Below are 23,671 nucleotides of genomic sequence, written 5' to 3'. Positions count from 1 at the left end.
TATCTACGTCCACCATAGGATATCGTCTTGACTCCCGTTTCAATAAAGAAAGCTAGAACACTTCGTTCCATCGGACATTAAGTATATTGCATGTTGAGCATCCGTGAATGTCTCTCCGGAAATGGTTTGTCACCACGGAGGATCATTTACATCTTGTTAGTCCATTAGTAACCAGCATATAACTACTTAGATCTTATCTCGTGAAGAGACACATGCGTTTTCCCAGCCTGGGGTTGATCACTTAAGTTAATGCTGCCTAAAGAGACACTCCCAGTCCATACTAGACTATAATAGTCCTGTCATTATTCACCTAGTGACAATGTACTCATATCTGGAATCGATGTAATGAACCATACATTTATGTGACCATTTACGACGTATTTCATTACGGTGATCCAGTTGGACCCATCTAACTGTGCCAACACCGCATACCAGAGACTCCCACTCGGATGGCTAAGATAAGCCACTCCTTTTGGATCGGAGTATGTGATGCTACAGTTTCCATATCGACGATTCCAAAGTCGATAAAACCGTCACTATTCACCTTGTGACAGTGTACTCATATCTGGAATCGATGTAATGAACCATACGTTTATGTGACCATTTACGACGTATTTCATTACGGTGATCCAGTTCGACCCACCTAAGTGTGGCAACACCGTATACCAGAGACTCCCACTCCGATGGTTGAGATAAGCCACTCCTTTTGTAGCGGAGTATGTGATGCTACAGTTTCCATATCGACGATTCTCAAAGTCGATAAAATTGCGAACTCATTTATATCGATGTCATATCAAGAAGTATTCCATCTCCCTCGTATCAATCCTAGATACCGATGAATACTATGGACTTCGATAATGGATACATATAACCTGCAAACAATATGAAACATACAAATGCAAATACTAAATGCTCATAAGTCTCATGAATATGTATAAGTTGATATTAAATTTCAGAATTCTAAATGTCTTATCACAAATTTTCTTTCAATCTCCCACTTGCACTTATAGTTGTGGTATACAACTACAAGGGCACCAATCAAACGAGTCTGTCCGAATTCAAACCCAAACTCTCCATGTGAGGTAAGAATACTCTCTCTAGCAATGCTTTTGTAAACGGATCCGCTAGATTGTTTACAGTAGCGATCTTGGTAACTGATACGTCACCACGCTTTGCAATACTCCTTAGTAGGTAGTACTTGCGTTCTATGTGCCTACTCTTTCCGTGGTCCCTAGGGTCTTTAGATTGAGCTATAGCTCCTGTATTGTCACAATTAAGAATCATTGGACCATCTGCATTGAGAACTACTCTCAAACCCATCAAAAAGTTTTTCAACCAAACCGCTTCCTTTGCTGCTTCGCATGCAGCAATGTATTCTGCCTCCATCGTTGAATCTGCAATACACGACTGTCTCTTGCTTCTCTAACTGACGGCTCCTTCACCTAAAGTGAAGACATACCCGGATGTAGATTTTCTCCTGCTTTCGTCCGCTTGCCAGTCAGAATCAGTATACCCATTCGAGCATAACTCCTCATTGCCAAAGCACAACCCATAATCTTTCGTTCTCCGAAGATACTTGAATATGTGCTTAATCGCTAGTCATACATGGGTTAGATTGAAATCTACTAACACCAACCGCGAAGCAGATATCTGGCTATGTACACAGCATAGCATACATCAAACTTCCTACTGCCGAAGCATAAGGAACTTCGCTCATTCGCATTTTTTCCACATCAGTCTGAGGTGACTGCTTTTTAGAAAGACTAGTCCCATGCCTGAAAGGTAATAAACCTTTTTTGGAATCCTCCAGTGAAAATCTCGCCAGAATTTTCTCTACATATCTCACTTGTGATAACCCCAATATTATTCTCTGACGATCCCTTAATAATTTGATCCCAAGGATATAGCTGGCCTGACCAAAATCCTTCATTTCAAAATTACTTGCAAGCCAAATTGTGGTGGCTGTCATACCCCCAATATCAATCCCGATAAGCAATATGTCATCCACATATAAAACCAAGAATACCACCATGCTTCCTTCATACCTCATGTAAACACATGGATCATCATTGAAGGAGTTGAAGGAGATGTCCTTCGACAAAGGATGCAATGCGAGCAATTTTTCGGCTAGGACAATTGATGAAGAAGATCATCAAGTCCGGTTGATTTTGGGGTCGTGGAGTTTAAGCTAGAAACCAACCACGATCGTCGAATTACGAAGTAATTCGCGGCTAACTTCGACCGGATCCTACAATGGGTTACACATAAGAGTGTAAATTTGATCTAGGATATGACTGGTGGGAGTGAGATATAATAATGTGAATGTCCCATAAATATATCTCATGGGCCTAAAGAGAAATTAGGCAAAGATAGTACAAAAAGCCCAAAAATGGGGTTTTGGGCCTAAACCGATTCGGGTACTTTTAGGGCTCGGATTGGGCTGATTTTTTGAGGGACGTTTCCTTATGTTATGAACATTAAATCTGCCAATTTTGGCCGGGTTTGGACGCCATATCCTTAGGGAATTGAGAAAATATCAACTAGTTGCTATTTTCGATAATTTCCCTAAATCTTATTCTAAAGGGTGTTTTAGGAAACCTAAAAGGAGGTGGATTCTTATTAAGGTTCTATATAAACACTCTTAGGGCATAGAATAAGGTGTGGAATTTGTCTCTAAGCTTTCTTACTCTACCACATCAAGTAGAGAGGAGAAAGTGAGCTAATTCCCATTACTATCTATCTAGTCAAAGAAGAAAGGTGTTCTTCTTCCAACCACCATTGGTGTGCTAGCTAACAACAAGGTGGGATATCAAGTTGATTGCTCGTGTCCCAATTAGAGGAGCTACATTTTGAAGCTCTTGGTCTTCTCAAAAGCAATTGGAAAGGTTCGAGGGAAAACTAGCGAATAAGGTATTCATCTTCTAGTTTTGCTTAATATTATTATGGGCTTATGCATGTGATCCCGGGAACACTAATGTAGACATTGAATGTCTTATTTCCGCCATTGACATTAGTATAAGGGTGTAAAACCCAACAATCATCATTTTGAATGAAGTCATAAGAACTGACTGCTTCATCAAAATGATGATTCCAACTCCTAGATGCTTGCTTAAGTCCATAAATGGACCTTTGCAACTTACACACTAGGTCTTCTTGTCCTTTAGCAATAAAACCATCTGGTTCCCTCATGTAGATGTCTTCCTCCAAATGTCTATATAAAAAGGTTGTCTTCACATCCATCTGTCAAATCTCATAATCATGGTAAGCATCAATCGCCAAGAGTACTATGATAGACTTCAGTCTAACTACTAGAGAAAAAGTCTCCTCATAGTCAACTCCTTCCTTTTGTATGAACCCCTTGGTCACTAGTCTTGCCTTGTAGGTCTCCACCTTTCCATCCTGTCCTCTTTTTCTCTTGTAAACCCGTTTGCACCCGATTGGAATAATATGTGCCGGTAGTTTCACAAGTTGTCACACTTCATTCAATTTCCCGTTTCATTGCCTCTTTCCAATGTTGAGCGTCTACATCCTCTGTAGCTTCTTTGTAATATAATGGATCTGCCTCAGATTCCTCTAGAATCTTCTGAATACACTCCCCAAGGTATACTAATTTGTCTGGAGATCTTATGATTCTCCCACTACGACAAAGCACATGCTCACTGACCGGGTTAGGTAAAATTATTTCTTCTGGTTCATCGGTAACGTTTGTGCGATTGGAATCACATACCATCTGTGACTTATCTACTAGTAACTCATGAAGGATTAATTGGCTCCTTGGCATGTAATCTATCATATATTCCTTCTCAAGAAAGACAACACTTGTGAAAACAAGAACTTTCTCATCAGCTGGACTATAGAATAAACCACCCTTGGTCCCTTTTGGATATCCCACAAAAATGCAGACCTCTGACCTTGGTTCTATCTTACTAGGCTTTCCAACTCGCACGTGTGCTGGACACCCCCATATATGCAAGTGTCTCAAACTAGGTTTTCTACCTGTCCACAACTCATGGGTTGTCTTTTGGACTGCCTTAGATGGAACCAAATTCAGTATATAAACTGCACTTTCCAGGGCATATCCCCAAAACGACATTGGTAAAGAAGAATAACTCATCATCGACCTAATCATGTCAAGTAAGGTTCGGTTTCTCCTTTCAGCTACTCCATTCTGCTGAGGGCATCCTGGTGCTGAAAGTTGTGAAACAATACCTTCCCTTGATAGGTAATCAGAGAACTCGTCAGATAGATACCCACCACCTCGATCAGATCGAAGTGTCCTTAAGAGCTTACCCAATTGCTTTTCACACTCAGCCTTAAACTCAAGGAATTTCCCAAAAGTCTCAGACTTATGATGCATTAGGTAAATGTATACGTACCTAGAATAGTCATCTGTAAAGGTAAGGAAATACAAATGTCCTCCTCTGGCGGCTATGTTCATTGGACCACAAACATCGGTGTGAATCAACTCAAGTGGCTCGGAAGCCCAATACCCCCTGGCATTAAATGGTTTCATGGTCAATTTTCCTTCGATGCAAGACTCGCATGTTGGCGTGGGATCATTAGACAATGAGTCCAACAATCCACTGACTGTCAGTCTACGAATCCTGTCTTGCCCGATATGACCCAACCTCAAATGCCATAGGTAAATAGAGTCTGAATCTATCTTTCCCTTCTTAGATGATGAAGATGACATATCATTATTAAACATTTCGCATGGAGATGGATTAGCCAAATATAAACCGTTATTTCAAAACCAGAACATATGATCTGACCATTCTTCTTTATTAAAACATCATCCTCAAATAAAACCGAGTATCCTGCTTGTCTTAACTTAAAAACAGAAATAAGTTTCCTTCTCATGAAAGGGACAAAATAAACGTTTTCCAATATTTGAGATGAAGGACCCATTTGGTTCGGGAGTGTTGCTGGAAAATTATTTTTCTTCAGGGATACGTTTGGCTGCCGGAGGGAAAATAATTTTCAATGAGAAAAGTCACGTTCTTTTTCCATTTTTTCCTCTTGTTGTTTCATACTTACTAGGTTCAAATATCCCAATAGCAAAATAGCTTATGTGAAGTTACTCCTATCGATTGGATTGAGATTTTCAGTATTTCAAATCATGTAAGTTTATTTTCATTTAACTTTGAATCTCAAGTTTTGTTCGAACATGAGTAGCTAATAATCTAATCTAGGGTTGGGATGAAACCTTAGCTTTGCATCAATATTTTGCCTTCTTTTCACAATGAATATCTTCGAGATGGTTTGATATCATAAATTTGATTTCTTCTCACTTATTTCATGATATCTCTCTCTCAATAGTTATGCTTATGTTTTGATGTTTTATATTTTGACTTGTTGTCTTTGATGTCATGCTTAGGTTTTGATAGCTCATCATATTTTGAGTATCTTTTTGAATGTGTGTTTTGAAATTAAAAGATTAGGTGTATTTGTTCTAAAAAATTATGATTTTCTAAGGGTTTGTATAATTGGTTACCTTCCCTTAAAAAAGAAGAAGATTTGAGTTGTCATTCATTAAGTCAAGATGTATACATGTTAAGGTGGATTCCGAAACCTTAAGTTTTCTCCTCGTAAGTTTCTCTATTAATTATCTTTTCGTTGTTTTATTATGTTTGTTACTTTATCGTCTCATCACAAAGCCAATTTCGAAGAAAAACTGTGTTAGTTATAAGTTTTACAATAAGTTGGACTAGTCCCTGCGGATTGGCCCTGGTCTTACCGGATTTTATTATTTAATGCCCGTAAACTTGCGGGTGTATCCTTTTTGGGCACATCAATGATGGGCCTAAAAAGTTTCTTAAATAGGTCTACACCCGTAAGTGCACGGGTGTCAAGTTGTAATAGATTCCGTTAAGACCGGTTCGTTCCTCAGAGACTTAGTCAAACTCAAATTCTGACCTTAATTCTAACTTAGATTTCAACTTGGTTTTGATGATATAATTCAAATAAAGATAACAAATAAACTTAAATGATATAAAATTCAAGAAATGGGAGAACCTAGGGTTTTCGAATCCGTCCTCTTAACAATTCTAACGACAATTTATTTAGATTTAATTAGCGAATTCCTTATATAACTCAGATTCTAGTCCATGAACGGTCTAAAAATCCGGAAGATTTTATCATTAAAAACAATTAAAACTTGTTTGTAAAGTGTATCGAGAAAATAGTTATGATGCACTTCATTTAAAACCCTAGATAAAAGAGTTAGTTACTCATGGACATTATAAAAAAAATTGGAAAATAAAGTAAAGAGAGAGAGGAGAAAACAGACTTTTTTTCCTTGCTGGAAACGATTTCCTTCTGATTTTTCACTGACACAAACGCACCCCTGATGGAAAACGATTTTCTCGTCTTCTCCAACTCTTTTTCTCTCTCTAACTTTCTGTTTCTTCCTCACTCTCTTTGTTTCTCTTTCTCACTAACAGGAACAGTAAAGCAAGAACAAGATAAATAACAAAGTAAATCCGAATGTCTTCTTCTTTTTCTGTAATTTCTCTCTTTCTCTTTCTACAATCTCTCTCTCTCTCTCACAAAGAAAGTGAATACAAAAAATGGGAAAAGAAAAATAAAAGAAAACGAGTGATGATGATAGATGACTCTCTGTTTTTGTTTCTTTAGTCGTCTCTCAAAACCGTGATACCCTTTAGGTCTCTGTTCCTGTTATTTATATAGAAGAGACAAGCCTAGTTTCTTTCTCATTTGGAAATATCCTCTTCAATAACTCACTGATCTCAATCAAATACCGTGTTATCTTCAATTACATAAATATCGACTGAATCTACCTATTAACGCCCATCTTTCCTTCTCTGTTTCAATCTTCCAGCCGAGAGCTTTATCTAACTTTCTCATACTTCCCATTCTTGGTTTGTATGAAAGAAGGAAATAACAACTTTCTTTTCTCTCTCTAAAATCAGAGAAGAGAAAAAGATAACTTTCCAAATTAAAGGGAGAGTGTCAATCCCGTGTTGCTGGCTGGAGATCGAGGCGGCTAAGGTGTTTCGCGGCTCAGCGTAGCAAAACGAGGTAGGCGTCGAATTGTGTAACTGAAGACGTGTCGCCACAGGGTTCGCTGGATCAGTTGGGGATCACCGATATCTTGCTCACCGCGTTACACTAAATCAGAGCCTTATGTTGTCCCGAAAATCACCCAAGTGCCCTTCTGAACGTCCTGACATTATCCCACATGTGCCGATGATCGTCCGATCTTCCATTCTGTCGTCAACACGTGGCCTACTCTGTTCTGGTCAACTGGTTATGAATACAACTTTGACTTAGTCTAACTCTCTCATTCGGGCTCCGATTTGACTTCCGTTTTCGTCCACCAGTTCGTCTTGAACTCTAGTTTCATCCCAGTATCTATATTGGCCAAAATTACCAGAATCAACCAATGACCAGGGTGTCCCCAACATCTATTTCTCCCGATTTCATCTGTTTTTCACACAGAACTCCGTAAAGATACCTGAGAAAGAAAATAAAACAAATCATCAGAGTAACCGCTCGAATTGGACTAACTGACCTAAGTTAAGAGATTCAGATGGGACATTTTCATGTCTCATCAATCAACCATATATTGTTGTTGTAATCAAGAAAGGAAAGGACATCTGATTTATGTTAGTTGAAGGTTTAATGAGTTTATTATGTTCCCATGAACATAAGATGATCTAGGGAGCTGCTGAAAGGCATATAGAAGAACTTTTTCAAAGCAAAGTGACTGTTTGAAAATGGTGGTTCTAGTGGTGGAGCACCTACCGACAAAAAGGAAGAACCCATTGTAAGGAATCCAAAAAAAAAAGTATGAAAAATTTAAAGTTCGATGTTTCGTTTCAGAAAATTTGGTCATCATATATTAGAATGTAGAGTTAAACTTTGCAAGAAACTTTCTGAGCATGCTAACTTTGTTCAAGATGATGTAGAAGAGGGACAAACTCTTTTATTAACTTGAGGAATTCATGAAGATTATTCTTTGGTAGAAGAAAGGGAATATTTTTATTAGCTTGTAGTGTTAATGAAGATGATAATTCAGACAAATGGTACTTGGGTACATGATGCAATAACCATATGTGTGGTAAGAAATAATTATTTTACTAGTTGGATGAATCAAAATGTGGATATATAAAATTTGAAAACAAATTAAAAGTGTCAATTATGGGTAAAGGTAATATTGTTATATGTTTAAAAGATGGTTGGGAAGACAAGGTACACTCATATTGATCAACCTCCTGGTTATGTTAAAAGATGTTAGGAGACAAGGTACGTGTTAAGGATTAAAAGTATTCTTTATGGATTGAAACAGGGATCGAAGGTTTGGTACACTCATGTTTTTTTTTTAATGAAATATTGGTACACTCATGTTGATACATATTTTTTAGAAAGTGGTTTTGGAAAATGTCCTTATGAGTCTACTAGGTATATCAAATTCAATTCTCATAGAAATATCATCATTGTATGTTTACATGTAGATGGTTCGATATTCACAAGGAGTGTTATAATAATATTTGGAGATTTGAATGAGACAATGACTAACAAATTTGATAAGACAGAATTGTCGCTTATGTCATATTTTCTCATTCTCAAAGTCTTGCAAGCAGGAAAATAAATTTTTGAATCATAGAAAAAAAATGCTATAGATATCTTGAAACAATTCAAATAGAAAATTATAATGCAATCAAGACTACAATTGAATCAAGACAATCTTTAGACTATAGTAGTAAGGGCGAATTTGTAAATCCAATTTATCATAGAAGTCTAGTTGGTAGTTTTCGTTATTTGATTTACTCCCTGATATTATATTTGGAGCAAGTTTAGTAGTTTCATGGATAATTCCTGTCAAACACATTTATAGGCAAAAGAACTTTGAGGCACATCATAGGTACGCAAACTGATGGAATTTTGTATTCACATACTGATAATTTTAATACACTTTTAATTTTCTTATTTCACTTTGGCTCAGGTGTATTTTCTTGGTTATCAAAGAGACGACAGATAAAAGCATTCTCAATTGCAGAACCTGAATGTATAGCTGATAGGCCCAAAATGGGTTTATTCCCGCAAGTATAATGGATCAAGTTATAGTTAGTCTGGAAGTCCGGATATCGATTCAAGGCATAAGTAAATTCGCTTCAAGTCTTAAATAAACACCCCTTCATTAATTCGATTTGGTTTTGGAAAATGATTTTAAAAAATAAACATAATAAACTAAAACGAAGGAGATCAAGATGGGAAAGAAATCTAGGGTTTTTTTATTCCACCAATTAAATTGACTTCCTAATGCATGAAATTAATTAACTAACCCTTTTTTCAATATAACTCAAAATCTAACATAATGAACTATTTAGATTTCAGAAGATATTCTTCATTAACACATTTAAAAATACACTATCATATAAAGACTATACTCCTTAACTATCATTCATCATCTAACAAGCATATCCTATCTAATAACTTAACAAAAGCATGAAATATCTAATTATGAAGCATGAACAATGAAAAGATCATAAAATCTATATGAAATGACAATTAATAGACATTAAAGCTCAATAGTAGGATTTATTAATCAATAACATATATCTAGAAAGATCAAATATGGTTTCCTCTAAAATCCTAGATACAAGATTAACTACTCATTACATTTAAAGACATATATTGATAAAACAAAATACATGAAAATAAATGAGACAAAAAAAAAAAATCACCCAAATCCTTGCTCCAAAATATTCTCCAAGTATGATCCAAATTATGCTCCAAATTCTAAGTGCTAGATCTTTGGTTGACGAGGGAAACTGGATTTTAGAAAAGAAAATGAAGAAAGAAAGAAATTGTGTGAAGAGAAGAAAAAGATTTACAAAGATAGGTAGATTAGAAAGGAATTGAGAAGAAATTAGAATAGTATGAGTAATAAAAAAGAATGATGGAGGCTAAGATTTATGTTGTTAGAACTAAAATAAAAGGTAGAGAGAGAAAGAGGAAATAGATTAGAAAAAGAAATAGAGAAGGAATTGAGAGGGATTTTAGTCTACCCAATAATGAGAAGAAAATAGTTATTTATATTGGTCGGTGGCTAGGGTTTTAGAGGATAAGGTCGAAAAGGGTAAAAATGGAAAGATGTAGTTACTTTATTTCCAAGAAATAGGCAAATATTGACTAAGAATCAATGAGTACAATTGGGGTCAAATATGGAATTTCTAGTGGGAGTTGCGGTGAAAAGATTGTCACTTGTCAATTAGTTATAGGTTGAAAATAAAGTTAAACAAGAAAAGAGGGGCATAAAGGTAATTTCGGGAGGGACTTGTAAGGAATAGATGGACACTTGTCGGCTTTAGGTAATTAGAGAGAGAATCACGTGCTTTGTCTGTTAGGGCCTCAAATCTTATGATTCGGTGTGATGCGGAGCATTGAACTAAAGAGCAACAAAGACAGAAGTCGTCAGATTAGGACAGCACGGATCTTGATGATCCAACGGGTTTGGGACTACACATTTAACTTGCCGCGATCAAAGCCCATGCGGATCTGGTACTTCGCGTCCCACGGAATTAAGTTGAAACTCCCTCCTAGATTGCGCATTTCCAACTTCTTCAAATGGATCCCGAACTTGTCCCGATGGTCAACGTTATTTGACTCAACCTCTGACTTCACATATCTTACCCATCCGGACTCCGATTTGATTTCTATTTTCTCCCACGTGTTCGTCTTTGACTCTGCTTTTAACCCTTGTACTGATCTTGACCAAATTTACCAGACTATCCTTGACCCCAAATGACCAAACTGCCCTTTGTGTACATCTCGCCCGTTTTTATCAGTTTTTCGCTCTTAACTCCATACAATACACCTAATCAACCAAATGAATCATTTTATTATAATAAAGACTTGAAATGCACTAACTCGCCTAAGTTAAACGACTGAGATGGTACATTTTCATGATCCATCAATAGTTACAATTTCATGTGCAAGTCAAGCTGTTTGTTTACGACGCCTACTTGATAAATTGAATCAGATTTAAGAATCCCCTACAACTATTTTTCTGACAACAAATTAGTCAACCATTGCTTTAACAAACAATCTAGTATTTCACAGAAGAAATAAACACATTGATATAAAAAAACATTACATGTGTGAGCTTGTGAAGAGCAAAGACATTGATGTGAAGTCTTGCAAGTCAGAAGAACAAATGACTGATATTTTCACTAAATCACTAAAGTTTGATTCATTTTTCGAGTTGAAGATCATGATGGGCGTTATAAAGTTTGAGTTTAAGGGAGAGTGTTACATTTATGTAAATGCAAATGTATGAGTAGTTTAATTAAGTAATTATTGGGTCAATTTAGTGATAAGTTATTTTCTTTAGTAGAGTTAATTGATAAGTTAGTGGTGATCATATTAGTAGTGCTTATAGTTAGTAGGTTAAAATTTTGGTCTATAAATAGATCAGCCTTGGTAGTTTAATTTCAACAAGTCAAGTGGAAGTAATTAAATTCATGTATTGGTCTTCTTCATTCTCTTTTGTCTGTGCAAATTATGTTCTTTCATCATTCGGAAATTGAATAATTTTAATTTCCAGTATGTCTTGCCTCAAGACACGGTAAGGCGAATTCGAGTTACAGTTTACCCAACCTAATACCTGACCTAATCTGTGATCTAGTAAAGAGAAAATAACGATCAACTAAACAAACAAGGTCCGTCCAAACTTTAAGGAAAGCTTGATTCAAGCTAGGTGACGTGAATGGTTAAAACATGTCAGAATCAATATATACAATTCGCCATTCGCGGGAAAAGATCCAACAAATCCGAAAGATATAGAATCAAGGAAAATTATTCTTTTGACGACCATCAAAGCGTGGTTTCATCTAAGTTGGTGCTTCATCGCCGTAACATCTCAACTGATCATCATAGTCAATCAACCGAGTCTATATGACCGTACCAGGTTTGCCCTAAGCCCTTACTGAATCATCGAAGATTCAACTTTTAAACTCCGACTCTGAATTTAATTTTTTAACTACAAAAATACCCTATTAAGTTGAGCATCATAGAGGTTTCTATGTTTTTTGCAGGCTCTGCCCCTCGAAAATACGAGGAAAAGTTCATTATTTGGTTCGCTGATTCTTCATTATCTGTGTAATAACCTAAAATCATTTTTAGACATCATTAGTAATAACGTTTATTTGTAAGCTATTTTGACTCATTTTGAATCCGAAAATTGGTCCACTTTAGGACGTTTAACGACTTTCGACTTAATTTTATGATAAAACTAAAGATATCCCCATCTCACTTCTGATTTAAAATATTATTCGCACAATTTAATTGTATGAAGCAATATTATGGAATTTTTCTACTAGCAATTGGGTATCTCAGGTAAATACTGACTAGCAGAATCAAGCGGGATGCCAATACCACTTGCCCCGTTTTTGTAGTAGAGTCAGTCGAGCTTTAAATTTCTTGGTTTCATAGACCATTCTTATACTTTACAACCGAGATACTATGTCCGATCATTCTCTAGGGTGAATCTCAATCATATGACCTGACCACTGTCCAAACGAGATTTGGGAGAAAAAGTTTTCACTTTTTTAGTCTAAATCTTGCTAGCCACATCACCCGCTCGAGACACTTTCTCCCTTTCGCCGACCACGTCATCCGCCAAGACGCTTTCTCTCTCTAAATCTTGTCGGTCACGTCACCCGCCAAGATCCGCCCTCGAAAGTGCCCTCGCATAGCATCATTTTTCTACTTCACTACCCCCCCCCCCCCCCCCCCCCACCCCACCATATGCCACGTCAGCCTGTTGTGGTATGGGGTTGGGGGTGGGTTGTGGACTTGTGGACTTGTGGAGAGTATCATTGCGTCACTTTATCGGAGCGCCGCAAACTGACAGATTCCCCGTTGGAAAATGTACAAACGTGGCAATGAAAATCAATCTCAGCCGTCTATATTAGCCCTCAGTATCCCAACTTTCTTAGGTGTTCACTGTTTATAATTAACCGTCAAAAGGGTTTTCTTTGTTCAGTTCTTCAAAATTAAAACAAGAACGAACGCGATGGATTCATCTCGTTCATCACCATCGTCTCTGCAACTAGCTGTGGCTGCTCTTGTTGGAGCTTCATTTATGGCTATCTCCGCTTTTTACATCCACAAGCGAAGCGTTAATCAGATACTTGAACGTCTAATTGAGCTTCGTAACTCTCCTGTTAAGAAGAGTAAGAGAAACCTATCCAAGTTTATCAGTGACGATTATGATGAGGAAGTTGTTGTGTATGACGGTGAAGACGTAGTGGAGGAAGATAAAGATGTTGATTCAGATGAAGATATTGATGATGGAAGTTTATGGAATCAGACTTTTTCTAGGTCATTAGATAAACATGGCTTACTTCGTTACAGAATGTCGTCTTCTTTGCCTAATGTGGCGTTATTGGCTAACCGTTTCGTCAATGAGAATCATCCAGTGCGATTGTCTCAATGTTCTTCTTTCAGCAATCTCAATTCTATTCCCGATGGACTTCCGCCTCTGCAAACTGCAAAAAAGGATGGTATGAGTTCTTGATTCCTTGAAAAAGTTCATCTCTTTAGCTTATCTTACTGAGGAAATTGTTTGGGTTTTCAGATTTTTTGTAATCCCCTTTATTTGGTAAATTAAAAAGTATCCAAGCAGCGTCAAAGTTCTCTACTTCTAGTCATGCTACTTCATCCGTGCATATTATACTCGTGTCTTTTGTAGTTTTTATGACTTTATGCTGATACTCTAAAAACCCAAAACATCATTTTTGATTTTGCATTTGCAGGCGGTGATCAGTCGCTTATGCGATCTGGTTCAACAACAAGGTTGACATCTATTGGGTTACCATCTACTCCAAAATCTGCAGCTGGTACTGGATTTGAAAGTTTAGAGGACTCTGATGATGAAGACGAGTTACCATCAAATGATGAGGATCAAGTTCTCAATTATGATAATGTAGGTTCTCCTCCCGTTAGTGATGCTAAATTTCAGCTTTTGCCCTTACTTTTAATTCAATGCCTTTCAGATGGTATCTAATACATATGCAGGGTGAATACCATGTATTGGATTACATGTTCACAGATTATAGATATGTTACAGGATACTTACATGGGTAATTGGGTATTGTTCACAGATTATAGATGTGTTACAGGACACAGATTATAGTTGTTTGACACTGGTACAATATGTTGGACGCGGTGATTGGAGAAGTACAAAATGGGAACATGGCTTTAACACACAGACACATATATGTATAGTCTGCTATCTTAGTTATTTAGGCATCTATTCTTACTTCCAATTTCTTACTTTTTGATGAATCATTTTTATATTACACATAATCTAGAGTGGTATTTTATGGTCCTGGTCGTACAAACTACAAAGATATAGACACAAAATCTCACTTATACCCAATAAAGTGGAGTTGAGTTTTGAGGGGAATGTCCAAGTATTAGAATATCAGACATCTAAAAATAGGGTCATCCATGTTACAAATGACCTTTATTTTGTAACTATAAGACGGTTATGAAGAATTTTCTGCATATCATTAGTACTTGTTTAGTTTAAATAAGTTAGGAGTTTTAGAACTGAAGTGTTCCTGATGGTGTATGTGATATTTCGATTTGAGAAGAATCACAGTTTCTGATGTGTTGGTGGTTGTATGCAGCCTGCGTTTTTCTCTTTGTAAAGGGTATTATCTGAAGACATGATGAGTTGATAACGTAACAGTACTCGAAAAGAGTTGTAAATACTTCTTGTAGCTCGCTTCTTGATACTTAATGTGTCTAAAAAATCTTGCTTGCACTATTTGTTGGCTACAAGTCTACAACATCCAACAGAACAATATTTGAAACTAGTTTTTAAATATGAAGAATTGAAGATGCAAAATGAGTGAGTTCATTTAGTTTTTGATGTAGCAGGATTCAAGATCCAATGTTCAAGATTCAATAGTTGTTTCATCCGGAGTTGCAACTGCTGGTCTTTATCAGGAGCCTGAAGTGGTTCCTACAATGAGTGAATCAGTCGGTAAAACAAATCCTTATGAACATCAAAAAGTTGTGGTTGCTCCAGCGCACATTGTAAGGACAGATGCTACAGATGTCTATGTTCCTCCGTATAATACAATAAATGGTATTTCGACTTCCTTAACTTGGTGTTCTCATTAATGCATTTTCCTGTGGTAGTTCTATTTTATGTTAAATGTCTGACAACTGATGAATAAGGTTTCTCTTGCTGATAGTATGCATTACTGTGGATAAATTATACAGGCCTGTTGCAATTGAATCACTGAGTTGTCACTCTCACTGAACTATTGATATCCCATGTTAATCTATACCCCCTTGATACAGGACTTATTACCTATAAGATAATATCATACACTTGACATTCTTTTGCAGTATCTTTAGGACTAGGCCAATGACATAAATCCAAGTGGATCAAGTAAGAACCAGTAAAGCATTCAAATATGGTAAATAATACTTTATCTCTTCTAAGAATTATTGGATTAATATGTTAGTGTCAGGATATTGAAATTTAAAATCTACATGAGAATTTAATCCATCTTTGTTCTTGAAAAGACTTTCTTGACTATATATAGCTACAACTGAAGATGCAAGTCACCTTATCTTTTCTCCTTTTTTTGGGTTTGAATTTGGACTGGTGTCACCGACTTCTTGTTGGTTTTGTTTCCTTTCATTTATTTTGCTCTGGGATTAAATTTATCTTATAGGTTATGCAGACAGTATTTTGGAGACAAGAAAATATTTTTGTCACTATTCTAGTTTATCACTTTGGTTATCATCTTGGTGTTGCTGAAACAATTTCCTCTCCATGTTATTTTTTCTTATTAGAAGCACCAAAAGGAGAAGATGAAGAAGTATGTATGATGATCCGTGAGTGTTTAGAATTGCGGGAGAAATATGTATTTAGGGAAAGCGTTCCATGGCTGAAAGAATCAAATATGAAATCTAGTGTTCCACCTCCTAACAGTGATCCTTTTCATTTTGAACCTGCTGAACCAACTGAGGTATGTTCATAGTTCTTCCCGAGTGCAGTTTTCTGAAGTACGAATTCATGGTTCATACCTGAAATCTTAGTCACTCTTTTCTTAATCCAGTCATTTCTCGTGCTCTAGCACTTAATAATGTTATACTTTCTTCTCTGAACACCAGCATTATTTCAAGATGGAGGATGGGGTTGTCCATGTTTATGCAAACAAAGATGGTAAGGGTTTTTATAATTTGTTTTCTTAGTTCAGTCATTTTTATAATTTGTTCCTGTGAAAATTGTTTGGCTTCTTTGAATGTTTCTTTAGCAAGTGAAGAGCTGTATCCAGTTGCAAGTTCAACACAATTTTTCACTGACATGCATCACATACTAAGAGTTATATCGCTTGGAACTGTCCGCACGGCATGTCATCATCGCTTACGTCTTCTCGAGGAGGTATAGAATTCTAACAAAATTTTATATTACTTTTTGTGAAAAATGTTGCAAATAATTTAACGTTCTCCCTCTGTGCTCTGCAGAAGTTTCGTCTGCATATACTAGTCAATGCAGATCGAGAATTTTTGGCTCAAAAGAGTGCACCCCATCGTGACTTTTATAATGTTCGAAAGGTTGATACCCATGTGCATCATTCTGCTTGCATGAATCAGAAGCATCTTCTACGCTTCATAAAGTCAAAATTAAGAAAAGAACCTGATGAGGTAAAACGTCCTTTCCGACTTTTTCTTTTCTCCCCGAGAGCAATTGCCAGCTTTGATTACTCTACTTGCCCTGTCATAAATAGTTAATGTCCCATTAAAATTAAAAATAAAACGTATCATTTTCAAAGATGGATTATATCATTTTTATCTTCTTTTTTAAACTGATGATATTTATCTATTTCTTCTTTGATTTATGATAATTATTAAATTTAATATGCAGGTTGTCATTTTCCGCGATGGAAAATATCTTACTCTAAAAGAAGTATTTGAAAGTTTGGATCTGACAGGGTATAAGTTTCAATTCTTCAATTGAAAATGGTTCCAATAATTATTATTTACTCATCGCTTTAATACTTTCAAATGGCATTTGCAGATATGACCTCAATGTTGATTTGTTGGATGTGCATGCTGATAAAAATACATTTCATCGTTTCGACAAATTTAATCTCAAATATAATCCTTGTGGACAGAGCAGACTCAGAGAGATTTTCCTCAAACAGGATAATCTTATACAAGGTTTGGGGAGTATACAATAGAAGTAAAATAGTTTTGAAGCTTATCGCTAAAGGATAATTGTCAAATAGTAGTTTTAGCGATCTGATGTCCTTCCTATGTCAGGTCCTTTAATTTTGTTACTCTTTGTGGTGGGGCAAATATTTTTGAGGCAGCAATCCATTTCTGTGAAATGGGGCATGGGGATCATATTAGAATTGGGAACCCAATGAAACCTGGGCATTTATTACTTGGACTATATTTGCTATTTACTTACATACCAGTACAAATCCAAATTTATGGACGATTCGCAATTTTCCCGTTAGATAAAATTGGTCATTGACGCCTTGACAGAGGAACGTTTCCCTATAAAATTTTCAGCATGTGAATAACTAAAATTTCTAGGAAAACTATTATCCTTACAAAAAGGCCAAACAGAGTATGAAACACAACCTAAGTCTCTTGATTAGTAAGTACTGAAGTGATAATCCAATTTTTATGCTAACAATTATTTCAGGGTATCTCAGTTGATGCATGGAAACAACTAGTTCTTGAACCTTGATTCATGTTGTCTGTTAGTAAATGCTTAAAACTTTAGTGTTTTAATTAATTTATCATCAATTCCTTTTAACATACACCGAGTGAATCAGATGATAGATTATCTGATTCACTCCACGACTCATGACTATCTGAGTGCATTTATACATTTCATTTTTTAGACACAGGTTTACTATATTATTATATAGTTCATATGTTTTTGTTTTCTTTGTCTCTTTTACTCCAGAGAACTTAGGCTCCGGGTAACAGTAACAAAGATGATAGAATATAAAATAGATTGACGTTATCTGAGGACAAAGCATGTAATATACATCAAGATATGGTTGACAGATTGTTTCATCTAAAATTAAGTTTATACTGGATTTTACTTTCGCACGACTACGATGTGATTGTGTTTTTCAAACAAACATTTCAGGGCGCTTTCTGGCTGAAGTCACTAAGGAAGTTTTATCTGATCTTGAAGCAAGCAAATACCAGGTTTTTTCAACTACATTTTTACCATTTCTAATACTGGAAAATCTCATTTTATTTAGAGAGTAAAATTATACTCCTAGTAGGATAGGATAAGTGTACCAAGATTACCTTGGAAAAAACAGGGGACCAGAGAGAACTTTATAGTTTGCCTCTTTTTACAATAGACAGGATAACAAGAAGATTTGTAAAGTAAGGTAACTAAATGCTCCTGAATAAAGAACATCCTTTCCACCTTGTACACCTTTTAGATTTTTTTCTGCTCGCACTCCTATTCTGCAAATTAAACAAATTCAAGGATATGTTTATCGCGTTGAAATAGATACTACTTTTAAAAAGAGCGTGTTAAAATCAATAGAAAAAGAGTTTGTTAATAAGTATTTATCTAATTCCAGCAACTCTCTGAATATTAGATGGCTGAGTATCGGGTATCCATCTACGGAAGGAAACAAAGTGAGTGGGATCAGTTGGCTAGTTGGTTCATTAACAATGAGCTTCACAGTGAAAACGCGGTTTGGTTAATTCAGGTTTGTCACCCATCTGCTTAAAAAAGTTTCCCATTCAAGCAAAACGTGTTTTCCTTGAAGCAGTAGATAAAAAGTGAGTAAATCAGCTGGAATGTAGAATTTTGTAGTTACTGGGACTTTAGAGACAACTTCTTGCTTGCTTTCCGTAGAATTTTGAAGATTATTGGTTTGTTGCACATTGTTTCAAGAGTTTTTATTCTCTTAAAACCTGTAACTTAATTTCTTAGCTTAGGGATTTTGCTCTTGTTTTTTTTTTCAGCTACCTCGCTTGTACAATATTTACCGGAACATGGGAACTGCTACATCCTTCCAGAATATTTTAGATAATGTCTTCATTCCTCTTTTTGAAGTCACAGTCGATCCAAATTCTCATCCTCAGCTACATGTGTTCCTAAAGCAGGTATATTTTTTTCAAATTTTCTATGTTAATTCTAGTTTTCCTTCAGCATCTAAAATATTTTCTGAAGATGCTTAGCTTTGTTACTTTCTATTTTATAGTTGACCTTTGTTATGTATTAAACTCGAGCAATATTGATTCTAGAATGAACACAAGTCAACAAGAATGAAAGATCCGTGACTAACTTGGGGAAACCTCACATACTGAAGTAGAGGCTAGGCTTACAGGATTTACTCTCACAAATGAGAATCTTCGATCTTGACTTTTGACTTCTATATGTTGTTAGGTTAGAACAAATAATAGAAATTCAGTTTTTTGCACTAAAACCATTTCAACACATACCTCAGAGGTCGTGTCTGTAAGGACTGAGATAATTTCACTATTCCTTCTTGGGAAGGTAAAAAGTATAGGGTGCGATTTTGTGGAAATTAAAAAATTTGTTATGAATGGTGGTGGTTTTTGGATACTTTATTTTCATTTGATTAGATGCAAATATAGGTATTAAGTTTAGTTGGTGGCGTCTTGCCATGCTCCTTTTCTATTATGTAGATACTGAAGGAGAAGATTGGATTCTATATCTTCTGGTGCAATATCTTTACATGATAAGAAGTTTATCATTAACTCTATTTGTATTTCTAACAAGTATTAATCCATTCTTAATTTTTCGATGCAGGTCGTGGGGTTTGACCTTGTAGACGATGAAAGTAAACCTGAGAGACGTCCAACTAAGCACATGCCTAAGCCAGCTGAATGGACGAATGAATTCAATCCTGCATACGCATATTACACATATTATTGCTATGCAAATCTTTATACACTTAATAAGGTTTGCCTTCTCCTTTTACCAGTTCATAGCAAATGTCTACGTATCTCCACTAATTGTGTTCTCAATACTTGTATAATATTCCATCCAGCATGAGTAAATGCTAGAGTATATGACAAGGCCATATTCATTGAAATCACAAGGACCGATGAAGGATGACATAACATGATAGTGAGTAAATATCTACGTAGACTCTATTGTCACCAAACCAGTCACTACATCCATCATCCGAAGCCACTGTGGAATTTTTATCACCTTTCTGCAATCTGCATATAAGTGTGTAAATTTGGAGTGTGTGCTGGTTAACATAGGAGGTGACAATTTATCTCTCCTGTTTGCAGCTCCGTGCAGCTAAGGGAATGCAAATAATCAAACTCCGGCCTCATTGCGGAGAGGTTCTTTCTGGTCTTTTCTGTTTTTCAGCGGGATTCACCCACAAACTCACCATTCATATATCTTTTTCTATTTCTTTTATCAATGTTAGCAGGCAGGAGATACTGATCATCTGGCTGCTGCTTTCCTGTTATGCCATAATATTGCACATGGAATAAATCTTAGGAAATCTCCCGTCCTGCAATACTTGTATTACCTGGCTCAGGTACATTATTTTGTACTTCTAATATCTTATAATTCTAGGGAGCACTTGTTAGATACCTTTTTAAGAATACCATTCAATAATCAATATATGTTGGAACTAGGAAGTGTAGGTTAGTGCAATCTATCATATAGGACCAAATTAGTTGAGTTCCTTGATCAAAAGACTGATGTGGCATTGATCATACGATAGCATGTATCTTCTATTAAAAAGTTCTCAGTTGGTGAACTGGTATGTGGTATGACATTCCTCGGCAACAGTTATCTGATGCTCTCGGTATATTATCTCTGTTGCTAGAATAGATCACTTCATGTTCATTTTTTTCAACTGTTGTACACTTCTACTCATTATTTTTCAGGTCGGATTGGCTATGTCACCATTGAGCAACAACTCACTTTTCCTGGACTATCACAGAAACCCATTTCCCATGTTCTTCCAGCGTGGCTTAAATGTTTCACTGTCAAGTGACGATCCTCTGCAAATTCAGTTGACCAAAGAACCACTTGTAGAGGAATATAGTGTTGCAGCACAGGTTCGATTAATCTAAAACTCTTACTTACTTTACAAGATTCGGACCCTTCTCTCTCAGTGGATAGACACAAGCGCTTGGATCCAAACCAAAGTGGGTTTCACTTAGGCTTCGATAACTCTTACCAGATCCACATTTTTCAGGTATGGAAGCTCACTGCTTGTGATATATGCGAGATAGCAAGAAATTCAGTTTATCAATCTGGGTTTTCTCATGCGGCCAAGGTACAGAAGTAGAAAAATATTTATGATCATTGGACGTTTTAACTTGTCTGGTTTAGTTATGAACTTCTTTTGTTTTTTCTTAGTTGCACTGGCTCGGAGACAAATACTTCAAAAGAGGTCCAGAGGGAAATGATATTCATAAAACAAACGTGCCACATATGAGGATTGCTTTTCGACATGAGGTAACGTTTTAGAGTTTTCACTTCATGTTGAGTAGTACAAGAACAGTTCGTTGCAAAAAAATGACCAAGGATTAGAACATATTTTGGTTTCAGTTGATCATCTTTTTTTTGCAGGATACATAGTATCCATACATCATAAGGATGGTAAAAGTACATAGCTTCCATGGACAGCATGAAATATTGATAGCTGCCCTAAAGGATAAAACAAAGAACCCTAATAGGCCATGAAAAAGAACCCTAAAGAGGCTATCGGAAATAAAGTTACAAAGCACCTATCCTTTATTATATACCTAAAACATACCTTTTGATAATGCAAGGGTAAACCATTGAGCTAAAACCTCATCTGTGATTAATTGTTTTCTTAGACGTTCCATGTGATGACTGCTCAACTTCAAGATCTTTGTTTTCATTGTGCAAATCATACTCCAGCTGGGGAACATTCTTCTCCATTTATTGTCATATGGGGATTTTGCGTTAAGAATGGTTACTAAACCAAATTATTATTTTATTGATGATAGATGAAGAAATTGAAAAAAATGACGTAATGGGTTTTACATATTGAGGTCATAATGGGTCTTGTTTTTGTTTATAAGGGATCTCTCATATCAGGAAGTAGTAAGATTCTCTTTTTTTTTGGTGAGAAAAGAGCTTTTGTTTTAGAATGAGAATTTGCTACATCCAAGAGATTTGAAAAAAGGAAGAAGAAAAGTAGCTAACTTGAATATTTAGTTTGTTAAGTGAGAAGAAACATTGTTTGGTTAAAAACTACATGTTAATATGTTTATGTGAATGGTATCTATGGAAAAATTTGTTGAATGTGTTATGTTGATTTTCTTATTGTGGTTTTGTTCTCAATCTCCACCAATTTGCAGACATGGAAGGAAGAAATGCAGTTTGTGTATTGTGGAAGAGCCACCTTTCCTGAAGAAGTAGAACCTTGAAAACAATTATTTGATAGAATTTCATCTCGACTTGAATTTATTCTGAGGCCTAATGTGGTTCTCGCATACAAAATTCAGCATCATGGTTCACAAGCTGCAGGATTGGCACGAGCACTATACAGGCAAGATCATGAGAGGTAAGATGTGATTTTGTAGGCGGGTTTCACATAAGTATTATTTGTTTAGTTACTCAGGTGAACAATGAATTTACAAATACAGAAATCGCTTTTCACATATTAAGATTATTTATTTTGTAGTTATAGAGAAATTTATCCTACCCTGTCAGTTATAGAGAAATTTATTTTGTGGTGGGCAACTATACTACTATTTTTATGTCAAATTTTTAACACTAAACAGCTTTTTAGTGAAGTAGATGTATTTAATCTAGAGAATCTTTTTAGTTTGGCTTCAAAAAAATAAAAATAAAAAGTAATAATTTAGAGAATCTTCTTAAAAGAGTTGTCAGAGAAGATATTTTTATGTATTTAATTCTATGTTAAGAGTACAATTTGCAGTTACACTTCAATCGTGAATTGAACCCTGGATCATAACTTCTTACAAGGAAGAATTATAGTTTCATTTGGTAAATTGAATAATCTTGAAGATATTTCTGTTTAGTCATAATCAAATTAATGGAACAATATTGGAGGAACTTGTTGGCGAATTATTGACGCTCCAAAGGTTGAATTTATTTAACAACGACAATAATGCAAGCACACCTTTAGGTATTATTAAATTACCCAATCTCAATTCCTTTATGGCGTCTGCTTGACTATCAAAAATTCTAGGACTTGAATGCTAAGGAGTCTTTAGTCCAACCTTTTTATTGGACCAAAATCCCACCTTAGTCCCTAAGAGTTGATAGAATGTTGGGTTATTAAGACCAAATTTCAAACTTAAAATCAACTAAAGAAAATATTTCCCCTCAAAAAATCCTTTATTTAAAAATCATTTTTTGAGAAATTTTTTCGCAAAAATCTATTTTTCTCCAACTGTTTTTTTGGGAAGTCGTTTTATCAAAAACTTTTTTTTTCTGAACTTTTTTTCAAAAAGCCGTTTTTCAGGTACAAAATTATTTTTTTGGAAACTCAGAACTCTTTCTTTTCTAGAAAACTGTTTTCTTTTCAAAAATCATTTTTCCAAGAAACTGTTTTTTTCTTTCTAAAGCCATTTTTTTTCAAGAACCATTCTTTCCAGAAACAGTCGTTTTTTCTTTCAGAAATCGTTTTTT

At 35.7% G+C, this 23,671-nt stretch overlaps 1 protein-coding gene across 4 annotated transcripts; it reads left to right on the top strand.

Annotated features, from left to right (window-relative positions):
- Positions 1-12,800: 12,800 nt before the first annotated feature.
- On the top strand, positions 12,801-22,794 carry LOC147567742 (putative AMP deaminase). Of its 4 annotated transcripts, none has more exons than XM_086654330.1 (19): positions 12,801-13,532; positions 13,785-13,954; positions 14,917-15,127; positions 15,847-16,022; positions 16,168-16,219; positions 16,311-16,438; positions 16,522-16,701; positions 16,922-16,989; positions 17,075-17,217; positions 18,167-18,228; positions 18,636-18,749; positions 19,009-19,149; positions 19,820-19,972; positions 20,311-20,364; positions 20,457-20,567; positions 20,923-21,096; positions 21,237-21,317; positions 21,401-21,499; positions 22,372-22,794. In XM_086654330.1, the coding sequence occupies exons 1-19, from the start codon at positions 13,043-13,045 to the stop codon at positions 22,438-22,440; spliced, it is 2,676 nt and encodes an 891-aa protein (XP_086510456.1). In that variant the 5' UTR covers positions 12,801-13,042; the 3' UTR covers positions 22,441-22,794. The 4 variants fall into 4 exon arrangements, with proteins under 4 accessions (XP_086510456.1, XP_086510458.1, XP_086510457.1 ...); XM_086654332.1 differs by having other exon boundaries at positions 12,964-13,532; positions 15,850-16,022; XM_086654331.1 differs by having other exon boundaries at positions 12,964-13,532; positions 14,914-15,127; positions 15,850-16,022.
- The last annotated feature ends 877 nt before the right edge of the window (positions 22,795-23,671 follow it).

The sequence above is a fragment of the Eschscholzia californica genome, unplaced genomic scaffold (genome assembly GCF_041429995.1).
Source record: "Eschscholzia californica isolate CP2 unplaced genomic scaffold, dmEscCali1.0.p SCAF_1, whole genome shotgun sequence".
Classification (NCBI taxonomy): Eukaryota; Viridiplantae; Streptophyta; class Magnoliopsida; order Ranunculales; family Papaveraceae; genus Eschscholzia; species Eschscholzia californica.
This window is presented reverse-complemented; position numbering and strand designations above follow the sequence as displayed.